We start from the raw sequence: 20,607 nt of genomic DNA on the forward strand, positions 1-20,607 counted from the left end.
AAACCGGAGTACGCAGAGAAAACCCATGCACAGAGAGAACATGCAAACTCCACACAGAGATGGCCGAGGGGGGGACTGTAAGAACAATAATGCAAAAATTGTGGGAAAAAAAAGAAATTAATCAATTTTTTTTAAATTAATCCCGTAAAAAATATTTTTTTTATTTTCATAATGGTTTTGAAATCAGGAAAAACAATCTCATTTTACAGATTTATTGTAAAATGACCACTTTGTTCTCGTAAAATTACATTTTAGGGCCAAAATAATGATTTATTTTTCACAATACGTAAACAGACCTAATATGACTAAATTTCCATTTCATTCTCATAAGATTAACCTCACAAGATTACATTATTTGTGATCATAACTCTTTCTGACATTATATTTTGAGTTTATTTTTGTAATTGCCATTTTATTCTCAAAACCTGACTTTTTTCTTTTTACACAAATTTTCTTCTCTGTCTGGTTGTCAGCAATAAACATTATTATATTGGTAAAGGCAAAATCTTTGTCATTAGGTCAGGCCACCCAACATACTGTCATTGCATGCATGTGTTGTCATGGGGTTGCCATAGAAATAGCTGCAGTTCCATCAGCTCCGAGTGCTTTGTTCTACAGTACAGCACATGTTATGAAGTGTTTAACCTGTAATCTCGAGCCTAACTATAAATGACACTTTTCTTTATTACTTATGACATGATTGATGGCTACATATTAAAAGTTTGATGACCACTTTTAAATCTAAGACTTAATAAAGGAAGACTGCACGATGCGTAGCTATCCAAGCTGTGCACTTTGCACGTCTGCTGGTGTTAACTATCTCACACATCACATTTGCATCATCATCATTAGTAGCTTTTTATCAGCATTCATCACCCCTGACAAATTCTGCCATTTGCTCGACATCTTGAGTGATAGTGTATTTCAAATATTAAACAGCCCGAGAAAAGCAGTGTGCAAACGTGTGAGAAGAATAATCACAAAACTAGTATGCGTGAAGTATTTCATATTTTTGTGTTTGATCTCTATCTAGAAGGCCATTTTCCTATGTAAAGTTATGCCAATGTAACCTTTACATTTGACGAGCAGCTTGCTTGTAATGGTACAGTGACAACATGTGGACGTGGAAGGAATTACACGTGCTACATGTTTTATGCACAATTTATGAGGAAAGGAAATTTGAGTTACAGGTAACTGTATTCATGGCAGGGTATGCGTTCATGATCATCCAATTTCATTTAATTTCATTTGGGTGGCATAACATCTCAGTTTAACGGCTTAACTTTTACATAATCATAATTTTTGTTTTTTGTAATATCACAACTTTATTAATTCTTAAAATGATGACTGCCTTTTAAATGTTTTTTTTTACTGTTATTGTAGCATTATGGGGTGTTTTTTTAATTGGAAATCTCAAAAAATTCTCTTAATATTACATTATTTTTAACAACAAAAACTTGGCTTTCATATTACACCTTTACTCTAAAAATGTTAATTTTGACTGAATTCTTTGTAAAAAAAAATGTTTGTTTGTTTTTTATTTTAAAAATAGAATGTTGATATTTTAATTATATTGGAATAATTTTAACTTTATTCTTGTGGTACATATGGTGGTATCTTTTTTTGTAAAATAACTTTTTTCCTTTGCACATATTTAGCTATTTCTTTCATGTTATGAGTTCATAAATGGCACATTATTGTTTTAATATTTTCACTATATTACAATAACTACCCTGTAATTATTTGTTTTTTTATTCCCCCAAATAATTACATTACTTTATAGATATATTTTCAGAAAATTCCTTTTTCTCCGGTCTGGTGTGTAGTTTAAGCAGTTCTCTTAAAATAACTATTTATTTTGTAAATTTATAACTTCATTCTGATAATAGTACAATTAAATTATTTAAATTAATATCTTAACTTTATTCTAATAATTATTCTTGTCGTTTTTTCTGTTGTTGTTTTGCTTTTGAAACCACCTTCTAAATACAAATACATTAGATATGTGCTTTGCTGCCATCAGGGGGCGCTGTAAGCATATTTTTTAAACATGGCACACTCCACAAGTCAAAAGTGCTTCAGAGGTTCCAACTGGTGTATTTATTAGTTAGCTAAATATAAATGACATTTTAACAGGAGTTGTGTGCATATAAATGTAATGCCCCCCCCCCCCCCCCCTCCATACTAGAGTGTTGATGTGCTGACAATTCTCCCTCCTCCACAGATCCGAGGTTTCCTCTCCAGGTTCGACAATGTCCTGCCTGCCAGCCTGGCTTTTGACAAGTGCACGGCCTGCTCGCCTGTTGTAAGTAGCACACCAGCAACCCCCTGTACATTCCATTTCACCCCAAACCCATATAGCAAACATCAAAATGCAGCTTCAACACAAATAAGGATGGGGGTTGGGGGGGAATTCCCATAGTTCCCAGTTTCTCACTGCAAAGTCAGAAGTTGGAGTTATGAAATGTTGCTCCTGGAGGGATAGAGAATGCCAAGAAAAGCTGGAAAATCAATCAGGCAGCAGTTGCTCGCTGATGTCTGTCATATGAACACCCGTTGTGTTTTTGTGTGTCCACGTGTGTGAGAGAGAGAGAGAGAGCTAGAGAGTCCACAGCCATTTGGCCTCTCACAAAGCAGACTTACAATAAGTTGCATCACACCATCCTCTCTTTATGCACAAATCCTGCTATTATCCCAATGCTTTTCATACAAACGGCAGCGTTCCAGAATATTGCCATAATGCTGCGTGCTTCACACAGTGACAGTTTGACAGCTTGACTCAGGCTACAATTGAGCGTGTTTGATAACTCCCTTATCAAACCCATTACCATTTGATTTTTCTTGCATCTTTATTTACACGTTTTGCCTAGCTGTCAAAGGCCGCAGCGAGCAGTTAGCTATAGAGTTATCTATACTTATACTAATTATGTATTGTCCTAAAAACACTGTGTGAGGTTGTTCAATGAATATAAAGTGTCCAGCTGATTTTGAGTAGTTCACCAAAGGGTGAAAGAATAATAAATGACAAATAAAAATAAAGCAAATAATGACAAATGACCACACTGTTTGAGTGGAGAATTTTATTGGTAAATAAAATAGTGTACAATTGCATGACAGTCATAAATAAACCACAAATAGTTGACAGCTCTAATAGTGGTGAAAGACATTCCCACAACCTGGACACTCAAATTATTTTCTTTTAAGTTAAGCAGGATTCTTTAAATAAAGATCCATCCATCCGTTTTCTATACCGCTTATCCTCACGTGGGTTTCGGGGTATGGTGGAGTCTATCCCAGCTGTCTTTGGGTGAGAGGCGGGGTACACCCTGGACTGGTCGCCAGCCAATTACAGGGCACATATAGACAAACAACCATTCACACTCACATTCATACATATGGACAATTTGGAGTCGCCAATTAACCTAGCATGTTTTTGGAATGTGGGGGGAAAACCCACGCATGCACAGGGAACTCCACATAGCAGAGAATCGAAGCCAAGTCTTTCTGATATCTATGCTAACCACTCCATCACCGTGCGGCCTTTAAATAAATCAGTATGCGGATCAAAAAGATCCATAATGAGCAAAAAGTCTAAACAAACAAACACATTTTTATTTTGTTATTCTGTTAATTTGGTTATCTTGAACTAAAAAAAAAAGAATTATTGACTAATGTAATTTCCGTGTATTTCTGTTACTCCAAAACATGCATAAAATTAAATTCTGGTTTGTGTCAAATAGTAAAAAAATCGTTTCACACAAATAAAGTAGAAAAAAAACAACCAAAATAAAAACTATCCACCCAAAAGTTAATTTATTTCTATAATTACCTATTTGCCAGGGGCCATTAGAATTATCTAATGGTGGTCCTGGCCAATAGCACTGTTCATAAAATAATGTAAAAATTGTCATATTTTTCATATAATTGCACAGCTTGCTTAGTCATGATTAATTTATTTGAAAACTGTGATTAAACCCTAAAAAGATAATAATAATAATGGATAGATTTTATAAAGAGCTTTTCAAGCTACCCAAGGCACTTCACCGTGATGTGAAGCCATTATTCATTGGCTCGTCAGTCACACACTGGTGGTGGTAAACATCTGCAGGCACAGAAACGTAGCTGCCAGTTTGTACCTGCGACCTCTCTGACCACCACCAAACATTCATTTTGGTGTTGGCAGCGACGAAAAGACACAGACAACAGTGGCTGGGTGGAAGGAGCGAGGATCGAACAGCCAATCTTCCAGTTCCAGGACGACCTGCTTCACTTCCTGAGGCACTGCCACCCAAATTGTCATCATAGAACAACTTTATTACCATATATTTGTGATTATTTTATTGTAGAATTACAGCTTTATTGCAAAAAATTAAATTTTCTCCTTTTCTCCTTCAATACTTTTTAGTTTGTATTTTGCAGCTTCATGCAATTTCGTTTTTTCAAAAATACATGAAATAAATCATGCAGTTTTGTTGAATACGGCCTGCAGAAGCAAATATGTGAGGTCTTTTCTACCTAAATCGTACCGTTTGTTGAAAACTTGTCCATAGTGAAAGTTAAACAGGCGAGACCCAGGAAACGTCGTCCTGTCCAAAGTCTGCTTCACTTTATCCCTTGATCTCAATGTGCTCTTTGTTTGCAAAAAGGTCAAACACCCTCAGGTCTATCACTTTGATGTGAACACAAGGAGGTGCTGATAGAACTGCCTTCACTGTTAACTGTCTGCTTTGAGGATGTTTCTGTAGTTTTTGTAGTAGATCCTTCAAAACAGCAGCACTCTTCCATCATGTAGAAGATATTTGACTAGTATCTTTACAGGAAAACAGCAAAACACTCCTTTTTATAGAGACGTTTTTACCAGTATTTTTTCAGTATATTCTTAAAAACAGCAGAACACGTCTGTCATTTAGAGGATCATTATAACTACTAGCATGTTTACACTAGATTCTTAAAAACAGCAAAGTACTCCTTTAATCGTGTATTTTTTTAAGTACATCCTTAAAAAGGGAAAACTTTTTTTACTAGTGTGTGACTGATGAGATTATTAGTGTTAATCCACTGTCATCAGGAACAATCGAGAACATGGCAGGTTTATTTTGATTAGGGTTTAAATCCCACCCACACATTTTCCTTTCCTGCTTTGAGTCCATTTTTTGTCTTCTTTCCCTTCCAGCCAACTTCACATCTCAATCTGCTGAGACGTCCAATGCAGATGTGCATTTTTGGCTCCTTTTTTACGCTTTCTCTACGCACAACCAGCCACCCCCTTTCCCTCACTGTGTGTCCATCCAATAACCCATTGACTGTGTGTGTCTGTGTGTGTGTGTGTGTGTGTGTGTGTGTGTGTGTGTGTGTGTGTGTGGGAGAGAGAGCAAGTGAGTGCGTGTCTGTCAGTGTGCCGCAGTCAGCTGTGTGCTGCCAGGTCACTATGGAAACAAAACAATTCAGCCCCTGTCTGGGCTGGAGCAGTTCCTCTAGAGTTGGGACTTTTTTCACTGTGTATATGTGTGTGTGTGTGTGTGTGTGTGTGTGTGTGTGTGCGTACGTACTCCCTTACTCTATGTAACGCCGCCAGCCAATAAAACTACGTGACACAGCTGACATGGATTTGTGTAAAATGGTGCCAAAAAGGCTCTTGCTGCAACTATTTATGCTACCACCAAATATGTCATCTCTATTAACAGAAAACACACTCTTTGTTTATTTTCAAGCCAGAAATTTCCATAAAGTTACTTATTATGCCTAATAACATATGGAGGGTCTTTGACTGGCACTTTTGTACTAGGTCTCTGAAAACAGCAGACAACCTTGACTGTGTTTTGACTGTTGCAGTAGATTACTAAAAACAGTTAAAGCGCTTTTGCCTTTGACCCGTGGTTTTGCATCAGATCTTTACAAACAGCAGAGCACTCATATAGTTTTATTTTTATATTTATATAGCTTTATTTGCAGTAGTTTGACTCCCAACAACAACTGAACACTCCTGTTGGTTCAGAGATGGTTTACTGGTGACTTTTAGTAGGTCATTGAAAACAGACAGTGCTTCTGTCATATAGAGAGGATCTTTGACTGATGCTGTTGTAATAGTTTCCTCCAAACAGAGCGCTTGTCATGTAGAGCAGTGATTTTCAACCACTGAAGTAGAGGATCTTTGACAAGGGATTTTGCCGAATACATCTTTCGAATACGAATACAAAAAAAAGCGGAGCACTCCCGTCATAAAGAGGATCTTTGACTAGCGTTTTTGTAGTATGTCACAGCAAAGCATTCCTGTTATCTAGAAAATATATGCAGTTTTGCAGTACAATCCTAAAATCAGCTGTAAACCTGTCATGTACTGGCTGTTTTTTTGTGGTAGATTACCAAAAACAGCAGAGCTCTGCTGTCACATAGAGGATCTTTGACTAGCATATTTGCTGTAGGTCTTTAAGAACAGCATAGAACACCTGTTAAACTGGAGGATCTTTGACTAATGCATTTGCAGGTGGTACCTACAAACAACAACATGGCCTGTCATATAAAAGCTCACAAAGAGACTCATCCACAAGTGTTAAGTCCAGCGTGCAAAGTATCCACTTAGCTTTGATCTTTGGCTAGTATTTTAGCATAAAATTTCAAAAAGCACCACAAAACTAGTCCTGCCATTTTGAAGGTTATGTGTTAAATGCCTGAAAGAGACATTTGTAATGATTTTTGCCTAATGAACTCAACAGCCCATTACTTGCAGTGTGGAACACCACATGTTGTTTATGGCCCTGACTTCCTGTGCTCTTTGAAATACTATTAAGGCCTGAGTGGTTACTTCATGAGTCATTGCATGGTCTGTGTGTTTCCAAACGTGCCTTTGGAGGCCATATACTTTGAGTCACTGAGGTGTTTACTCATAGTCTACAAAAAAAAATTGTCAGACCATGTCTAAGCCACCAATCAGGGGAATCTAAACCATGAACATATGAAGAAGGAAGAGTGGACGGGAGGGAAGACTCCAGAGAAGACTAATACAGCTCTTAGATATCTGCCAGGTCTGACCACTGGCAGGACGGTGGCGTTGTAGACCCAGTGTTTTGGTGCGATGGGAGATGTCATGCCGTCTCCATAGTGGTCTCCATAGACCGTTTCCTGACACCAGTAGCCAGTTCTGTCAGTATGGGCAATATGTTTCTGTTGTTAGTGAATTCTCAGCCCAGTTAAACAAACTACAAGACAAACTCAGCAGATTCAGAACCAGAGACAGTAGGTGTGTGGTGGATACCAATCCTTACCACCACCGACATGCATTAGTCTGGTTTTGGTCCAGTTGACATGCAGTCTTATTGTGTCCTACTGTGTATTTTTTAAGGGACCTTTACTCATCCGATAACCTACAAACACTCAACAATAGACTAATTGTAAAGATTACGATAATTTTTTTTTGTTTTGTTTTTGTTTTGTCTAGGTTTTGGACCATTACGAGAGGGAAGGCTTCCATTTCCTGTCCAAGGTTTTCAATTCTTCACACTCCTTCCTGGAGGATCTGACAGGGCTGACATTGTTGCACCAGGAGACCCAGGCTGCAGAGGTAAAACACACAAAGACTCCCACTATCAGTTGCTACTTTTGTTGCTGTTGATGTAGTTTGGAAAACTGATTACTATACTTTTCTTTAAACCTGAGTGACTCAACTACGAGCTACTCGTGCAACCTTGCACAAGATAACCGCAACAAGTCTTTTGCAACCTTCATTCCGTTACTCTGTTGCTGTAGTAATGACACACAGTACTGTATATGTCCAATGGAACGCATGGTATAAAGTTCCAAGAAACATCCCAGAATACTCTGCATTGGAATATGAGTGTTTTTCTTCAAGACTCCCCCTTGACGTTAGTGGGGGTTTGGAGTGGCAGACAGAAATAAGTGTGTGTTTATGTGTGTGTGTGTTGTGAGGTGGGTGGTGGTGGGGGGGTTGGGACCAGGTCTTGCCAAGCTGTGGGAAAATCCCACGTACTTCCTCCCTGACTCCTACTCATAACACAGAGCAGGACAAGGAGGAGGGGGTTGAGTGAAGAGCGGAGGCAAAAGATAACAGTGGAGAAGAAAGAAAGGATGTTTTAAGACTTCTTCTCTTCTTCTCTGCTGCTATCTGCCACGTGGTCTTCCTATGAGAAAGTGTGTAGACCACAGAAGACTCTGTGCTCTCTTCAATCAGAGGATGGAACGATTGTTTGGATTTCTCAGCTCACCAAAGCGCCACAAGTCCTAGCGCCTGTTTTCCGGCGCACACACATTAGCTTGTCTCAAATGAAAAATAAATTCGTGGAACTTCAAAACCAACTCTGTCAGTTCCAGTAAAGCCCAGTAAGCTTTTTTTTTTTAATTCCAATGAAATTAGGATTTACAGTTCATGTGAAAAGTATTCAGAGCGCTTCACTTTTTCTACATTTTGCAATGTGACAACGTTATTCCAAAATGGAATAAATTCATGTTTGTCTTCAAAATATGTGTCTCATATTGAGTTGACAGGGGACATCTCTTATTACAGTGAGAAAGAAAAATAAGTTAGTCTATGCCCATCGATGCCAGCATGTATGATCACTCACATTTGACTCGCATTGAAGTTTGACTTTCCTACCATCTTTGTTTACATCAGGGGTCTCAAACTCAATTTACCTGGGGGCCACTGGAGCTAGGGTCTGGGCAAGGCTGGGTCGCATCAGGTTTTCAAAAAACAACAACAACACATTTATTAAAAACAGAAAAATATACAAACTTTTTCAGTGCTTTGGTTCCGATTTTCTACAATAAAAGCTCTGATAAAACATTCCACTGTTCTCAAATATCTTAATTTTTATTTTTCTGCACAAAATAAGATGAAAATAAATAAAATCAATCAATCAGTAATAAATAAATATAATAATAATAATAATAAAACGGCAAATAATAAAAACTTAAGAAACCACATATAGTTGGTGGGTAGACAAATTATTTTTTTCAGATTAAAATGAACAAAGCATTATTAGAGCCCTGTAGACATGACAAAACACAAGTCACATTTATACTTTTTTTATTTACAACATATTGCGCAACTGCAGGGTCTTGAGACACATGCTAACTCGCAAACTAGAGAGCTAGCGACCTAAACGGTAGCCTTCAAGTTATTTCCTTTAAACTTAAATAGCCAAAAACTTACCACTTCCACACGGATAGGGAGGATAACTATTAACAGTTATTAAACCTTTAACATGACCATTAATCAAACGTAATAATTTTTTCTGGGTACATGATACCATACAGCATCCATATCAAACTTGCTCGGGCCGCACTAACATTTCATATCAAGGCGGGGGCCTCAAACTAGTGTCCTGCGGGCAACATTTGGCCCGCGGGGCACGTGTTTGAGACCCCTGGTTTACATGGTAATATACGGCGGCCGGCAAAATGATCCAGTTAATTTTCATTTGTGTGTCATTTAATCATTTATTATCATGACAGTTTTTTTCCTGAACAAGAAGTCTTGTCACATCTCATGGCACCTCCATCCTGGATAAAATATTGCTCTAGAGCCCTCTTGACCTCAGAAATGGCAGACGGTCCATCTTTCAGCAGGACAACAACCCTAAGCACACAACCAACATATTAAAAGAGGGGCTTCAGGACAAATCTGAATGTCTTTGGAAAAAAAAATGGCTGTGCTTCCTACCCAACCCGATGGAGCTTGAGAGGTGCTGCAAAAAGAACTGGATATACAGTAGGCCTACTGTATGACACATATTTTTAGGTGCAGTATAATGATCATTTAGCTTTATTGTTGGCTTCTTTCTCATTTGTCATCAATCATGTAGACTCCTGGATGTCTGGAACACCCTTCTTCCATCACGTAATATAGTGGAACTGCTAAAGTCTGAGGTTGTCCAGTTTGGTATGTGACTAAAGTTTTTGGGTAAAACATGACTCTAAAGTTGCATACAACTTCTGAGTTTCAACCGCATTATGTCAGCCAACCTCACAAGACCCGTTCAAACAAGCATCAAATTAGGATTTGTATTTTTGTATCTTTTATGCAACATTTAAGAATAATACAGCCATCCCTCACTACTTTGCGGTTTAAATTGTGCAGCCTCACTTTAACATGGGTTTTTCAAAGATATATTATTACTAAATTATGCTGTTGTGTGGTTGAATGCGGCCTATTATTAATTTAAAAATGCATGTTTAAGGTAATGCTGGGTATTTTTTGCCTAAATGAAGAATTTCTAAGATAAAAATGGCTAAACTAACTAAAATACAAATATAAGGTATGATCTACATGATGTAAATGTAAACTAATAAAAATAAAATATTTTGCATTTACAGTAAAAACTCACGTCAACAGAGAGACACTTAATGTTGCCGTTTTGGAGCCAATGATAGAAAATGGCAAAGCGGACATTGTTATTTCGCACCACTGCGGTTTTCCAGGTACGTTTTAAGGAATTGATCGTTAATGTAATAGTAGTAGAAAATGTAATACATACATTTTTTTTGTTTGGGAATTTCAATTTGACAGAGGTCTGAAGGAACTGAAGGAGACCCTTGTGAGCAAACTAATCCTCCAAAACGAGTCCATTACTATGTCTCTGGCGAAAGCCACAAGTAAAACTGCCAGTAAAGACTATTTCATTTTTGGTTATGTCGATCTGAGTTTCCCAGTCAGAGGGGCTTCGACATTGACTAGTTCCACTGTAGTAGCAATTGACTCTAAAGGGGGCCTATTATGCTCATTTTTTGTCCCTTTTATTGAGATGTGGACTCCTACAGAGCAGCTACACACAATAACCATCACAGATAACCAGCTTTATAGTTCTTCTAGAATCTGCACCTATCCAGCTGTATTTCCTTGAATTTGGACCTTGGACTTGGACCTGATGGTGGCGTCGTTAGGAATTGTAAACTAATGTGGCTTTGCTAGCAGGGCTTGGAGGCTTATCTGCTAACAGACATGCCCATATAAGGAAAGCCGCTCCTCTGTGACATCACAAAGGGGCAGTTTTACCACGCCTTTTGAAAACTGAGCGTTTTGACCCATCCGAAACTTCTTTTAGGGCTCACTTCCAAATGTGCAAACCTCATTATCTAAAACTTTGGCATCATTTAACATGAGAATACAACATTCTAATTACATTTATAGGTCAGAAAAGTGGAAAAAGCATAATAGATCCTCTTTAAAAATGTTAGCATGTTACTGAAACGATTACAGTTAATACCTGCTTCATCATGGCAGAATATTATTTCTACTTCCATTATTTACTGTTTTAAAATCCAGCCAAATATACAAAAATACATCTGCCTGGTTTTGAAAAAGCAGTGCTCTTGGGTGGCTATTTTTTGTGTGTACAACTACTCTAGATAATTATTACCTCTTGTCTTGTGAGTTTAGCAGTGAACCCACATTACTGTACTCTTTGCCATGACAAATATCTACTATGGAGCAATTTTTTTGAGTTTTTTTTTTTTAAGAAATTTTTTCCTTCCAGCGATCCAAGTGTACTAAAATACATTACAGTATATTGCCAAAACATCAACCAATACTGCACATAAACATAGCATACAAACCATACAATAGTTGACATATTATTGGTCATATTTGACACATTTCCTAGAGTGTGTTCTTTTCATTCTGTAAAGCCGGGTAGTCAATTTATCATTTGCCATGTGTGTATGTGTAACTCTTCAAAAACTATAATGCACGTCACCAGAGGGCTGTAATATGTACTTAGGGCCTATTTTGGGTGCATTTGTAACCTGAGAGCTACTTTTCATGCGGTCACTGCAGAGTTTTCGGGGGAGTTCAAGTTTGGTCAAAGTTTAGACTGAACGGTGTGTGTGTGTGTGTGTGTGTGTATGTTTGTGAATGATTCCTTTGTGAGAAATTATGTTATGTATGGAAAATGTGTGCAATGACCCTGGCATTCAGCCAATTAACCCATGCCTTTAAAATATGTTGTATTTTAAAGTATATGTTGTCAAATTTGATTTAACTTTCTATTCCACAGTTTGATTTATCGATGCAGCTTCATGCTATTGTTGGCCTGCAATGCCGGCTGCAGCCACCTATTTAAGCCAGCAAGCGTTTCTAGTTTTATATCTTCTCAATCCTTAATATGCACCTTTAACCTCAGTAAATGACACACTGCCAAGAGTACCCTATACATAATAGTACTTTAAAGCCATGTTGCATACAGCAGTGCTGTCACTTGTGATGGGTCAAGGCAAGAGGACAACATGGTGCTTTATGGACCATGCCGCTTGTTAAAATGATGTTTTATAGGTTTGTAAATGTGAGCTGGATGGCTACAACCAATAAAAATATTAAGTGAAGTCCAAAATTATTTATACTCTGGCCCAATTTTAAGCATAAGTGTGTTTTGATTTGGTGAATTGTCTTTTACTTGGAAAAGGCACAAGAAAGTTGCAAAAAATATATAAGAAAATGATTTTGTACTTTTCCAAATGTTCACAACCCTTTTTAATTGTAGGAATATCCCATTTCTAAATGTACACAGCCCTGTCCTGTCTAAGCCGTCCAATTCATCAAGTCTTGGTCCAACATGTTGTTTTTACTAAAAAAGTATTTTAATGCAGTTATTTTGCACAGTGTCTGTGGCCATTTTGCACCGTTTTTTTCTATATTTGCCAACTAAACGCCTCAGTCAACATTGACTGTTGGGACAAAACTCTGCTGCACTTGTCGTATTCCCCGTCTTCCCCGTCACTGCTTTCTAACAAACGTGACATATCGGAATGTGCATGCACTCACCTTGTTTAAATTGCTGTTTAGCGAGCCTTGACATTTGCAGGAGTCAGCTCATTTACATATAACCTTACTTTCTGTTTTAGTTACACTGTGTGTGGACTATGCTGGTTACATTTGCGACATGTAGACGTCTTGTCGGAGTTGGGTCAAAGTACATGTTTTGGATGCAGCATAGTGCATCCGGTGCACCATATTTGGTTATATTTTGGAAATCACAGCGTTTCAGTGGCAAACATTTGCAAGTCATAAAACGGTGATGTGCAAACAGGATGATTGATGATTGTGTTTTATGAACAAAAGACCCAAAGAAAATATTTGACACTGTTGCTATATATTTTAATTTGCTTCAAGACATTGTAGTCTGTGTGTCATGCCCCTTAAAGTGACAGCACCCTTTCTGGTAACCTTTTCAGGAGAATCGCCAAATAGACTCTATATGTACGAAGTATGTAGGTTTGAAAATCCTTTATTATCGCCCACCCATTGTCCTTACTGTATGTATCTGGCCAAAGTCACAAATAAATATACAAGCAGTGACTGTTTTTGGTTATGTTGGCAGCCGCTTATGTCGACAACTGTCAACACTGCGCAGGTGTACCAAAACAAAAACAGACGTCAGCTGTGTGCAACTAAACTGCCAACACATGTCATGAAAAATGCCTTGCAAAACTTTAATTTAATATGGCAGGGGTGCAGCCAGGAATTCTGGTCCCCATAAGAAAAAAAAAACAATTGCCACCAAGGAACCTTGGAATTGTCCTAACTTTTCCCCCTTATACGCACCCTTCGCCAATAACACTCATAAATTAATTCATCAATTTATAAATAATCCATGTGATTTGGTATCAACCAATTTTAGGTATGATTGGTATCGGAATTGGCAGCATAGAACCCTGATTGGAGCATCCCTAGTTAAGTGGGTGTTTTTCATAATGTCCGACTTACTGTGTTTGAAGCTGAAGCTTTAGCTTACACAAACAAATAGGTGAGTAATATTTTCACAGATCAACACTACACGTTCATTCCGGGAGTGACTGCTATCAAGCAAGCTTTATGGTCATTTGCAATGAGTCAGTTCCTCCTCCACTTACAATCAGGAAGCTATCCCTCTTCATGTTCGATATTCCTTTCGCCATTTCCAGTAAGCCGTGCAATTGTCCCGCCTATTAAATCCGCCAAACACAAGCAGAGGATGTGTGACCCTCTCAATACAAAGACCCTTTTTCTGCACGCCCACCTACGACGACTAGTACTACTACTACAAGCGTGCTCTGCTAGGAAGTCACAAGATAGGGCGGTCATGTTGACCACAGAGAAGTCTTATTTGTCACACAAAGACAGAATCTCTGTCTGTTGACATGATTTCACCATAGAACACAATCATGTTGTTCTTCTCAGATGAGAGAATCACCATGTTCACGTGATGCTTGGTGGGCATAAATTAAACATCACAAGCAAGAGTAAACAAACTAAGTGGATTATTATTGGCCAATTCCGTGATTCTGTCCTTGATTCAGTTAAAACAGAAATCATAGGGTCCTGGTGATGGCTTTCCATTTTCTTGGTGTACTGCCGCTTGGGAGATATAATGAAGTGCAAAAAGTTTGCTAGTCAGCCATGTTATTCTTCTTCAGTGTGGCAGCGAAGGCACATACATTCTTGTGCTGTGCTTGGTACTTATTTTTCCACCGGCGTGCTGTAACTATATAGTTCTTAGCAAGTCTTGTGTTTAAATTCCAAAATGAAGTTTGTTAATAATTTACGGGAGTGTGTTTAACCACCTGTATACATGTTGATTTGTACGTATTTCCAAGTCGCAACTGTAGAGGGAGCCTGAGAGCGAGTAGATAACAGGAGTTTGTTATGTAACAATACTTTGTGTGTTTTATTCATTCATTCATTCATTTTCTACCGCTTTTTCCTCACGAGGGTCGCGGGGGCAACCCTATGGGCAAGAGGCGGGGTACACGCTGGACTGGTTGCCAGCCAATCACAGGGCACATATAGACAAACAACCATTCACACTCACATTCATACCTATGGACAATTTGGAGTCGCCAATTAACCTAGCATGTTTTTGGAATGTGGGAGGAAACCGGAGAACCCGGAGAAAACCCACGCATGCACAGATAGAACATACACAGAGATGTCCGAGGGTGGAATTGAACCCTGGTCTCCTAGCTGTGAGGTCTGCGCGCTAACCACTACACCGCCGTGCCGCCCACTTTAGTGTGTTTTATCAAAAGAAAATTGTGTTTGTCAACACCACATATCTGAGTTGATGGTGTTACGCTAAATTCCAGCACACAGCCCTCCAGATGTGTATGTGTTCGATAACAATGTGCCACTAATCATTGACTTGAGTCATGTGACCAGCGGGAAACCGGCCCACCTACGCTTACGTCTGGTCGCACGTCCATATATAAGTGTAAAAAAAACAACTACTGACCATAAAGTTGATTTAGTCTTCTCTTCCTGTCTTTTTCTTTCTCTTTTTCTCTTTCAGCCACATAAACACACCAACACACACACACACACACAGTAGCGTCAGAGGGCCTTATGTATGTATGTCAGAGCTTTATCAAAACACAGCGACGGTTGCTACATGCTACAATTATTACCAGATGGACCCGGAGAAAACACATTAGGCCTGCATTTTCAATAGCAACACACACATACACACATACACAAAATATCTCAGTTTGGAATTTCAAATTTTACCCTTGACTTCAGTTTATACACAAATTAACTCTCGTTTAGCTGAGTTGACTAAAAATATTAGAAACATATGATTAGTGCACTCCCAAATCAAGCACAATAATAAACATATTGTGTCAATCAAAACTGAGCATAATCATATTTCACACGTGCAACTAATGGGGCATTTATTAGGGCATTTGTATATTGCTGTTCTTTCTAAAGCATCATCTTGTCTCTTTATAAATGACCCTCTTTTGTATTTGTGTGACAGAGCTATGCTGTCGTCATCGAGTATCACCGCCCCTGCTAAGCTATCAGTGTATTTCCGTATCGTACGCTTGTGAACTATGCATTGCCCGACATGCTTTTTTGCGCCGCTAATAATACACGCATGCCAGCGTTACTTGTACGGATGCCTATGCCAGCTATGGCATATTTCACCTTCCTTTCTTTACATAGATTCTATCTTCTCTTACGCGCACACACATTCAGCTCTATACATAGTGGAGCTAAATCTCCTCACTGCTCTACAGTCTAAATTCAGAAGCGTTATGTCAGTCAGAGCTTGACTTATAACCTGCCTTGCTAACCTTCTCCAACCCTGTTCTGCTAGAAGGTTACTGCTACTTTTCTAGAAATACAATATATTTATATCTAGAATTCCTTGCTCACACTATCAACTTCTGGGGATTGGAGCATACAATGAGGGACTTTGTTACTTTTTTTCTTCTTCTTGTGTGATAGTGACATTAACTTTCCCAATAGGATTTGATACGAAATATACTTTTACATAATTTTAGATGTTCTAAGATGAAGAAAATCAAGCAATTGTCAACAAAACAAACAATATATCCTGTATTGTTGTAGGGATAGATGTCAAATAGATTAGAAAATAGGGATATTGTTGCTGCACAGTGTAGATCGGGGTCTCAAACTCAATTTATTTGGGGGCCACTGGAGCTAGGGTCTGGGCGAGACTGGGCTGCATCAGGTTTAAAAAAAAACGCATTTATTAAAAACAGAAAAATGAATAAACTTTGCTTTGGTTTCGATTTTCTACAAGAAAAGCTCTGATAAAACATTCCACTGTTCTCAAATATCTTACTTTTTATTTTTCTACACAAAATAAGATGAAAAATAAATAAACAAATCAAGAATAAAGAAAATCAATCAATCAGTAATAAATAAATATAATAATAACAAAACAGCAAATAATAAAAACTTAAGAAACCACATATAGTTGGTGGGTAGACAAATTATTTTTTTCAGATTAAAATGAACAAAGTATTATTAGAGCCCTGTAGACATGACAAAACACGACTATAGTCACATTTATACTTTTTTTATTTACAACATATTGCACAACTGCAGGGTCTTGAGACACATGCTAACTCGCAAACTAGAGAGCTAGCGACCTAAACGGTAGCCTTCAAGTTATTTCCTTTAAACTTAAATAGCCAAAAACTTACCACTTCCACACGGATAGGGAGGATAACTTAACAGTTATTTAACCTTTAACATGAACATTAATCAAACGTAATAATTTTTTCTGGGTACATGATACCATACAGCATCCATATCAAACTTGCGTGCAGCCGCACTAACATAAAACTTTTATATCAAGGCGGGGGCCTCAAACTAGTGTCCTGTGGGCCACAATTGGCCCGCGGGCCGCGTGTTTGAGACCCCTGGTGTAGATGAATGTATCTCTTTTTTTATATCAACTCAAATAAAATATGATGAACTAAATAAATAGGAGATTCAGTACACGCTTAGTTTACTTGTTATCCTCAAATCAACCACCGACACAATAATTTTGATCAGACTCTCAGCTTTACAGTCTAGAGCAGGGGTGCCCATCATGATAGAAGGTAGTGTATGTCAATAACTTGTTACCGAAAGGCAGAAGGGCAGGCTCACATGCCTAGACGCCCAGATTATTTGAATTAGGTCATAAGCATGTGGCAGACTTGGTAAAAATTGGCAAATTATTAATTATGAATAAAAGCAATACCAAGAGTAAACAAAAAACTTTTTTTCCGCTGTACACAGGTAGCGGGAATGTTAAAAAAAGAGGAAGTAGCCACAAAAATACACTTCTAATAACATAGAAAGCAGCTGTGATGGTCTGTATCTGCTGTAGATGATGATGATGATGATGATGCCCTTGTTCGTGTTCGAGACGAGGAAGAGTATGACACATCTATCAGACATTTTGATGAGCTTGTTGGGTATTTTGGAGACGGGGTGCTGACCATTTCTGTTAAAGTAACGCACATTGTCTGTCATGGCCTTAGGTCAGGTGGGTCATGATGTCATCATCTAATCCCACCTTTCATACTAAATGATATATGATGGTATATCATCATGATATATGATGATGATGATTCAGTGTTGTTACTTTATCTTGGAATAAAAGCATGGACCAGTAATAAGATGGAGACATCTTTGGCTGGTGTATTATTTATAAACAGGTCCACAGTGTCTTGAAGGGGGGGTGTAGGTGGAGGAGGGCTTAAGGGGTCGCGTTGGCACACATGTCCAGCTGTCCGTCTCCCAAAGGAGGCTCATACAGAATTACCGATCATCAATCATAGAGCAGTTTTCATAAATAGGACCCTTAAAGCCATGATTTCTCCCCTCCTCCATGCACGCATGAGGAAACTATGTATCCTATACATGGCTTTCTGGCGCCAGGCAGTCCAGAGAGATGTCTTCTTCTGGCCTGGCAGCTGAGTTTTCATCCCCGTTTAGCTCGCACTGTGCCTCTTCCTTGCAGACTTTGAAAGTACTATTGGCGTTGTGCACGTTCACCTCTGAACATGCCCTTTGTCCACCATTAAGGCGTCCTTATTTGGTACACAATGCTTAAATACTTATAATGGTTATGTTATAGTGTTGTTAAAGGATAGGCTCCAGGATGGTGCTCATGATGCATAATTGAGTCTCACTCCTGGAGATCACACACCCACATACACACACTTGGCCACGATGCCGCCTTAATCTTTTTCCCGCAGCACTGTTCTGTCCAGCACATGGAGGACAGCGATAGCATCGAACCCTTGGAAGAGAACATGAAGCACACACACTTGCTGATACACTTTGTATCACAGACCTAAACAAGCAAGACAAAATAATACACATCTTTGGCGTAATTTCCTGTGACCTAATTTAGTTAAAAAAAAAAAAACAGCATCTGACAAAAGTGAGTATACCCCTTCAAGGACCAATGACATTGAGTAGAGTAGTCTGGAGTGTAGTACTTTAGAGTAGTCTCTTTACAGCTTATTTATTCGGTATCAACTAACAATGAGTTAACACAACAATCTTTCAAAATTATGTCAAATTGGGGTGGCTATTTAGAGTTAGCAGCATTGATATGTAGCACTGCCTTAATCTTGTTGGACAAAGAATTTAGCAGGTTCTTACTGGAATCCCAATCCACTCCTCCATAATGGTATCACTGGTGGATGCTAGACATCTTGCTATCATCCACATTCCTTCCTTGGTGCTCAATTTGGTTCAGATGTGGAGGATACATACTTGAGGTGTGAAATCTGCCAGTTTGTGCTTCAAAATGTCATAGTACATGTTAACATTTGTGTTTCCCTTCAGTGGACTGCACTTCACCCCTGTGCTGGCAGCACTCGTGCAGCCCCAGGCCATATTGCAACCAACACAATTATCTATTGCTCACTTGTGTTGCAGCTGACTCGTTTTTAGTGGATAGTGGATCTAAAAGTACAGTCATGTCTCATTTATCACAGTTACCGGTAATTGTTTACATACACAACCAAGATAAGCTAATTTCCGTAAGGTAAGATTCACTATTCATTAATGAAATATGTTCAAACTTGTAAATATGTTTTTACCGTTATTAGAGCCTCCAATACATAAAATAACACCCCTATAGTCACCTTTACAAGCATTTACCCAATATAGTAGACATAATAAACCATTTACGATGTAAATAATACTTGTATTAAAATGTTACCAGTGAACTGGACATGTGATGATGGACAATGAAGGATATTTTTTATTTACGTATTCAAAATGATTCATCCTAAAAGGAGATGGAGACAATATGCTCTCTCCATTGTTGTCACCATCTGTGGTTTACCAGTAACATTTGTTCGATGTATATGTGTGTCAGGGTTTGTAATCTTCATTGAAGTTGACGTGATTCGTTTTTTTTTAAAGCCTCAGTATGCTGACATGTAGAAAACCTCTCGGGATTGCGGATGATGTTGTGTGTGTCGTAGTGTTTGCATGTGTTTAGCAGGGTCCTCTCGCTCATCTAACCGCACATCATTTGGCTTTGACTCATGCCTCTAATTAAACATAGGGCAGGTCTCAGCTGGCATCACACACACACACACACATACACACCGTCTGTGAAGTTGTTATTGCCATGTGGCTGGCTGCACATATACTAATAGTGGCCAACCACAGGCCATGGATGGCAAGTGAACAGAAGAGAGAGGCCTCACGCACTTCTGGACTTTAAAGTAGCTATCTAGAACTCCGCCAAGGATAAACCAGCCTTCATTTAGACAGCGTCAGACCTTCATAGATAGCCACATCCTTTTTGCTTGTGTTTTATGTATTTTGTCGTAAAGAGCCAAGTTATACACTGACAAATTAAGTACAGTATATGTCAGTTTTAGGTGCTCTACAGCCCCCAAAGTGGTACAGGGATGGAGTTCATCACCTCAAAATTTGGGCATGCTTGATGCCAGTGTGAACACACAGGTTGGTCCAAAAGAGTGAGGTTATTCCTGTGGAAAAAGCCCTTTGGCATTATGAACTGCAGTATTGTCCTGTTGAAAAAGCCAGTCATTACCACCCAGATGAGGGCCTTCGGTTTTGGGGTATGCACCCTGCAACACCTCTACATAGGAAGCTACTGTTTGACACCCCTGCACAACTTGAAGCTCCTTTGTTCCATTGAAGGAAAAAGTACCGCAGATTATGCCCGTAACATTGGAAGCCATCAGGACCATCAAGGTCACATTTCTTTTCTCATCTTGATGTTTGGTGCTCTTTTCCAAACAGGCAATTTTGGAGCATTGAAGGTAGTACAAGTACAAGGAAATACAGCTGAATAGGTGCAGATTCTGGAAGATCTCAAACATTTT

General features: G+C 38.7%; 1 protein-coding gene across 2 annotated transcripts in view; it reads left to right on the top strand.

Moving 5' to 3' along the window:
* atg7 (ATG7 autophagy related 7 homolog (S. cerevisiae)) overlaps positions 1–20,607 on the top strand; it is a 44,431-nt gene that overhangs the window by 15,083 nt on the left and 8,741 nt on the right. For both annotated transcript variants that reach the window (XM_058055551.1, XM_058055550.1), the window contains exons 17-18: positions 2,225–2,305; positions 7,436–7,558. In XM_058055551.1, the coding sequence (XP_057911534.1) occupies positions 2,225–2,305; positions 7,436–7,558 (204 nt within the window). The remainder of the gene's footprint in view (positions 1–2,224; positions 2,306–7,435; positions 7,559–20,607) is intronic.

This window comes from Doryrhamphus excisus, chromosome 18 (genome assembly GCF_030265055.1).
Source record: "Doryrhamphus excisus isolate RoL2022-K1 chromosome 18, RoL_Dexc_1.0, whole genome shotgun sequence".
NCBI classification, from domain to species: domain Eukaryota; kingdom Metazoa; phylum Chordata; class Actinopteri; order Syngnathiformes; family Syngnathidae; genus Doryrhamphus; species Doryrhamphus excisus.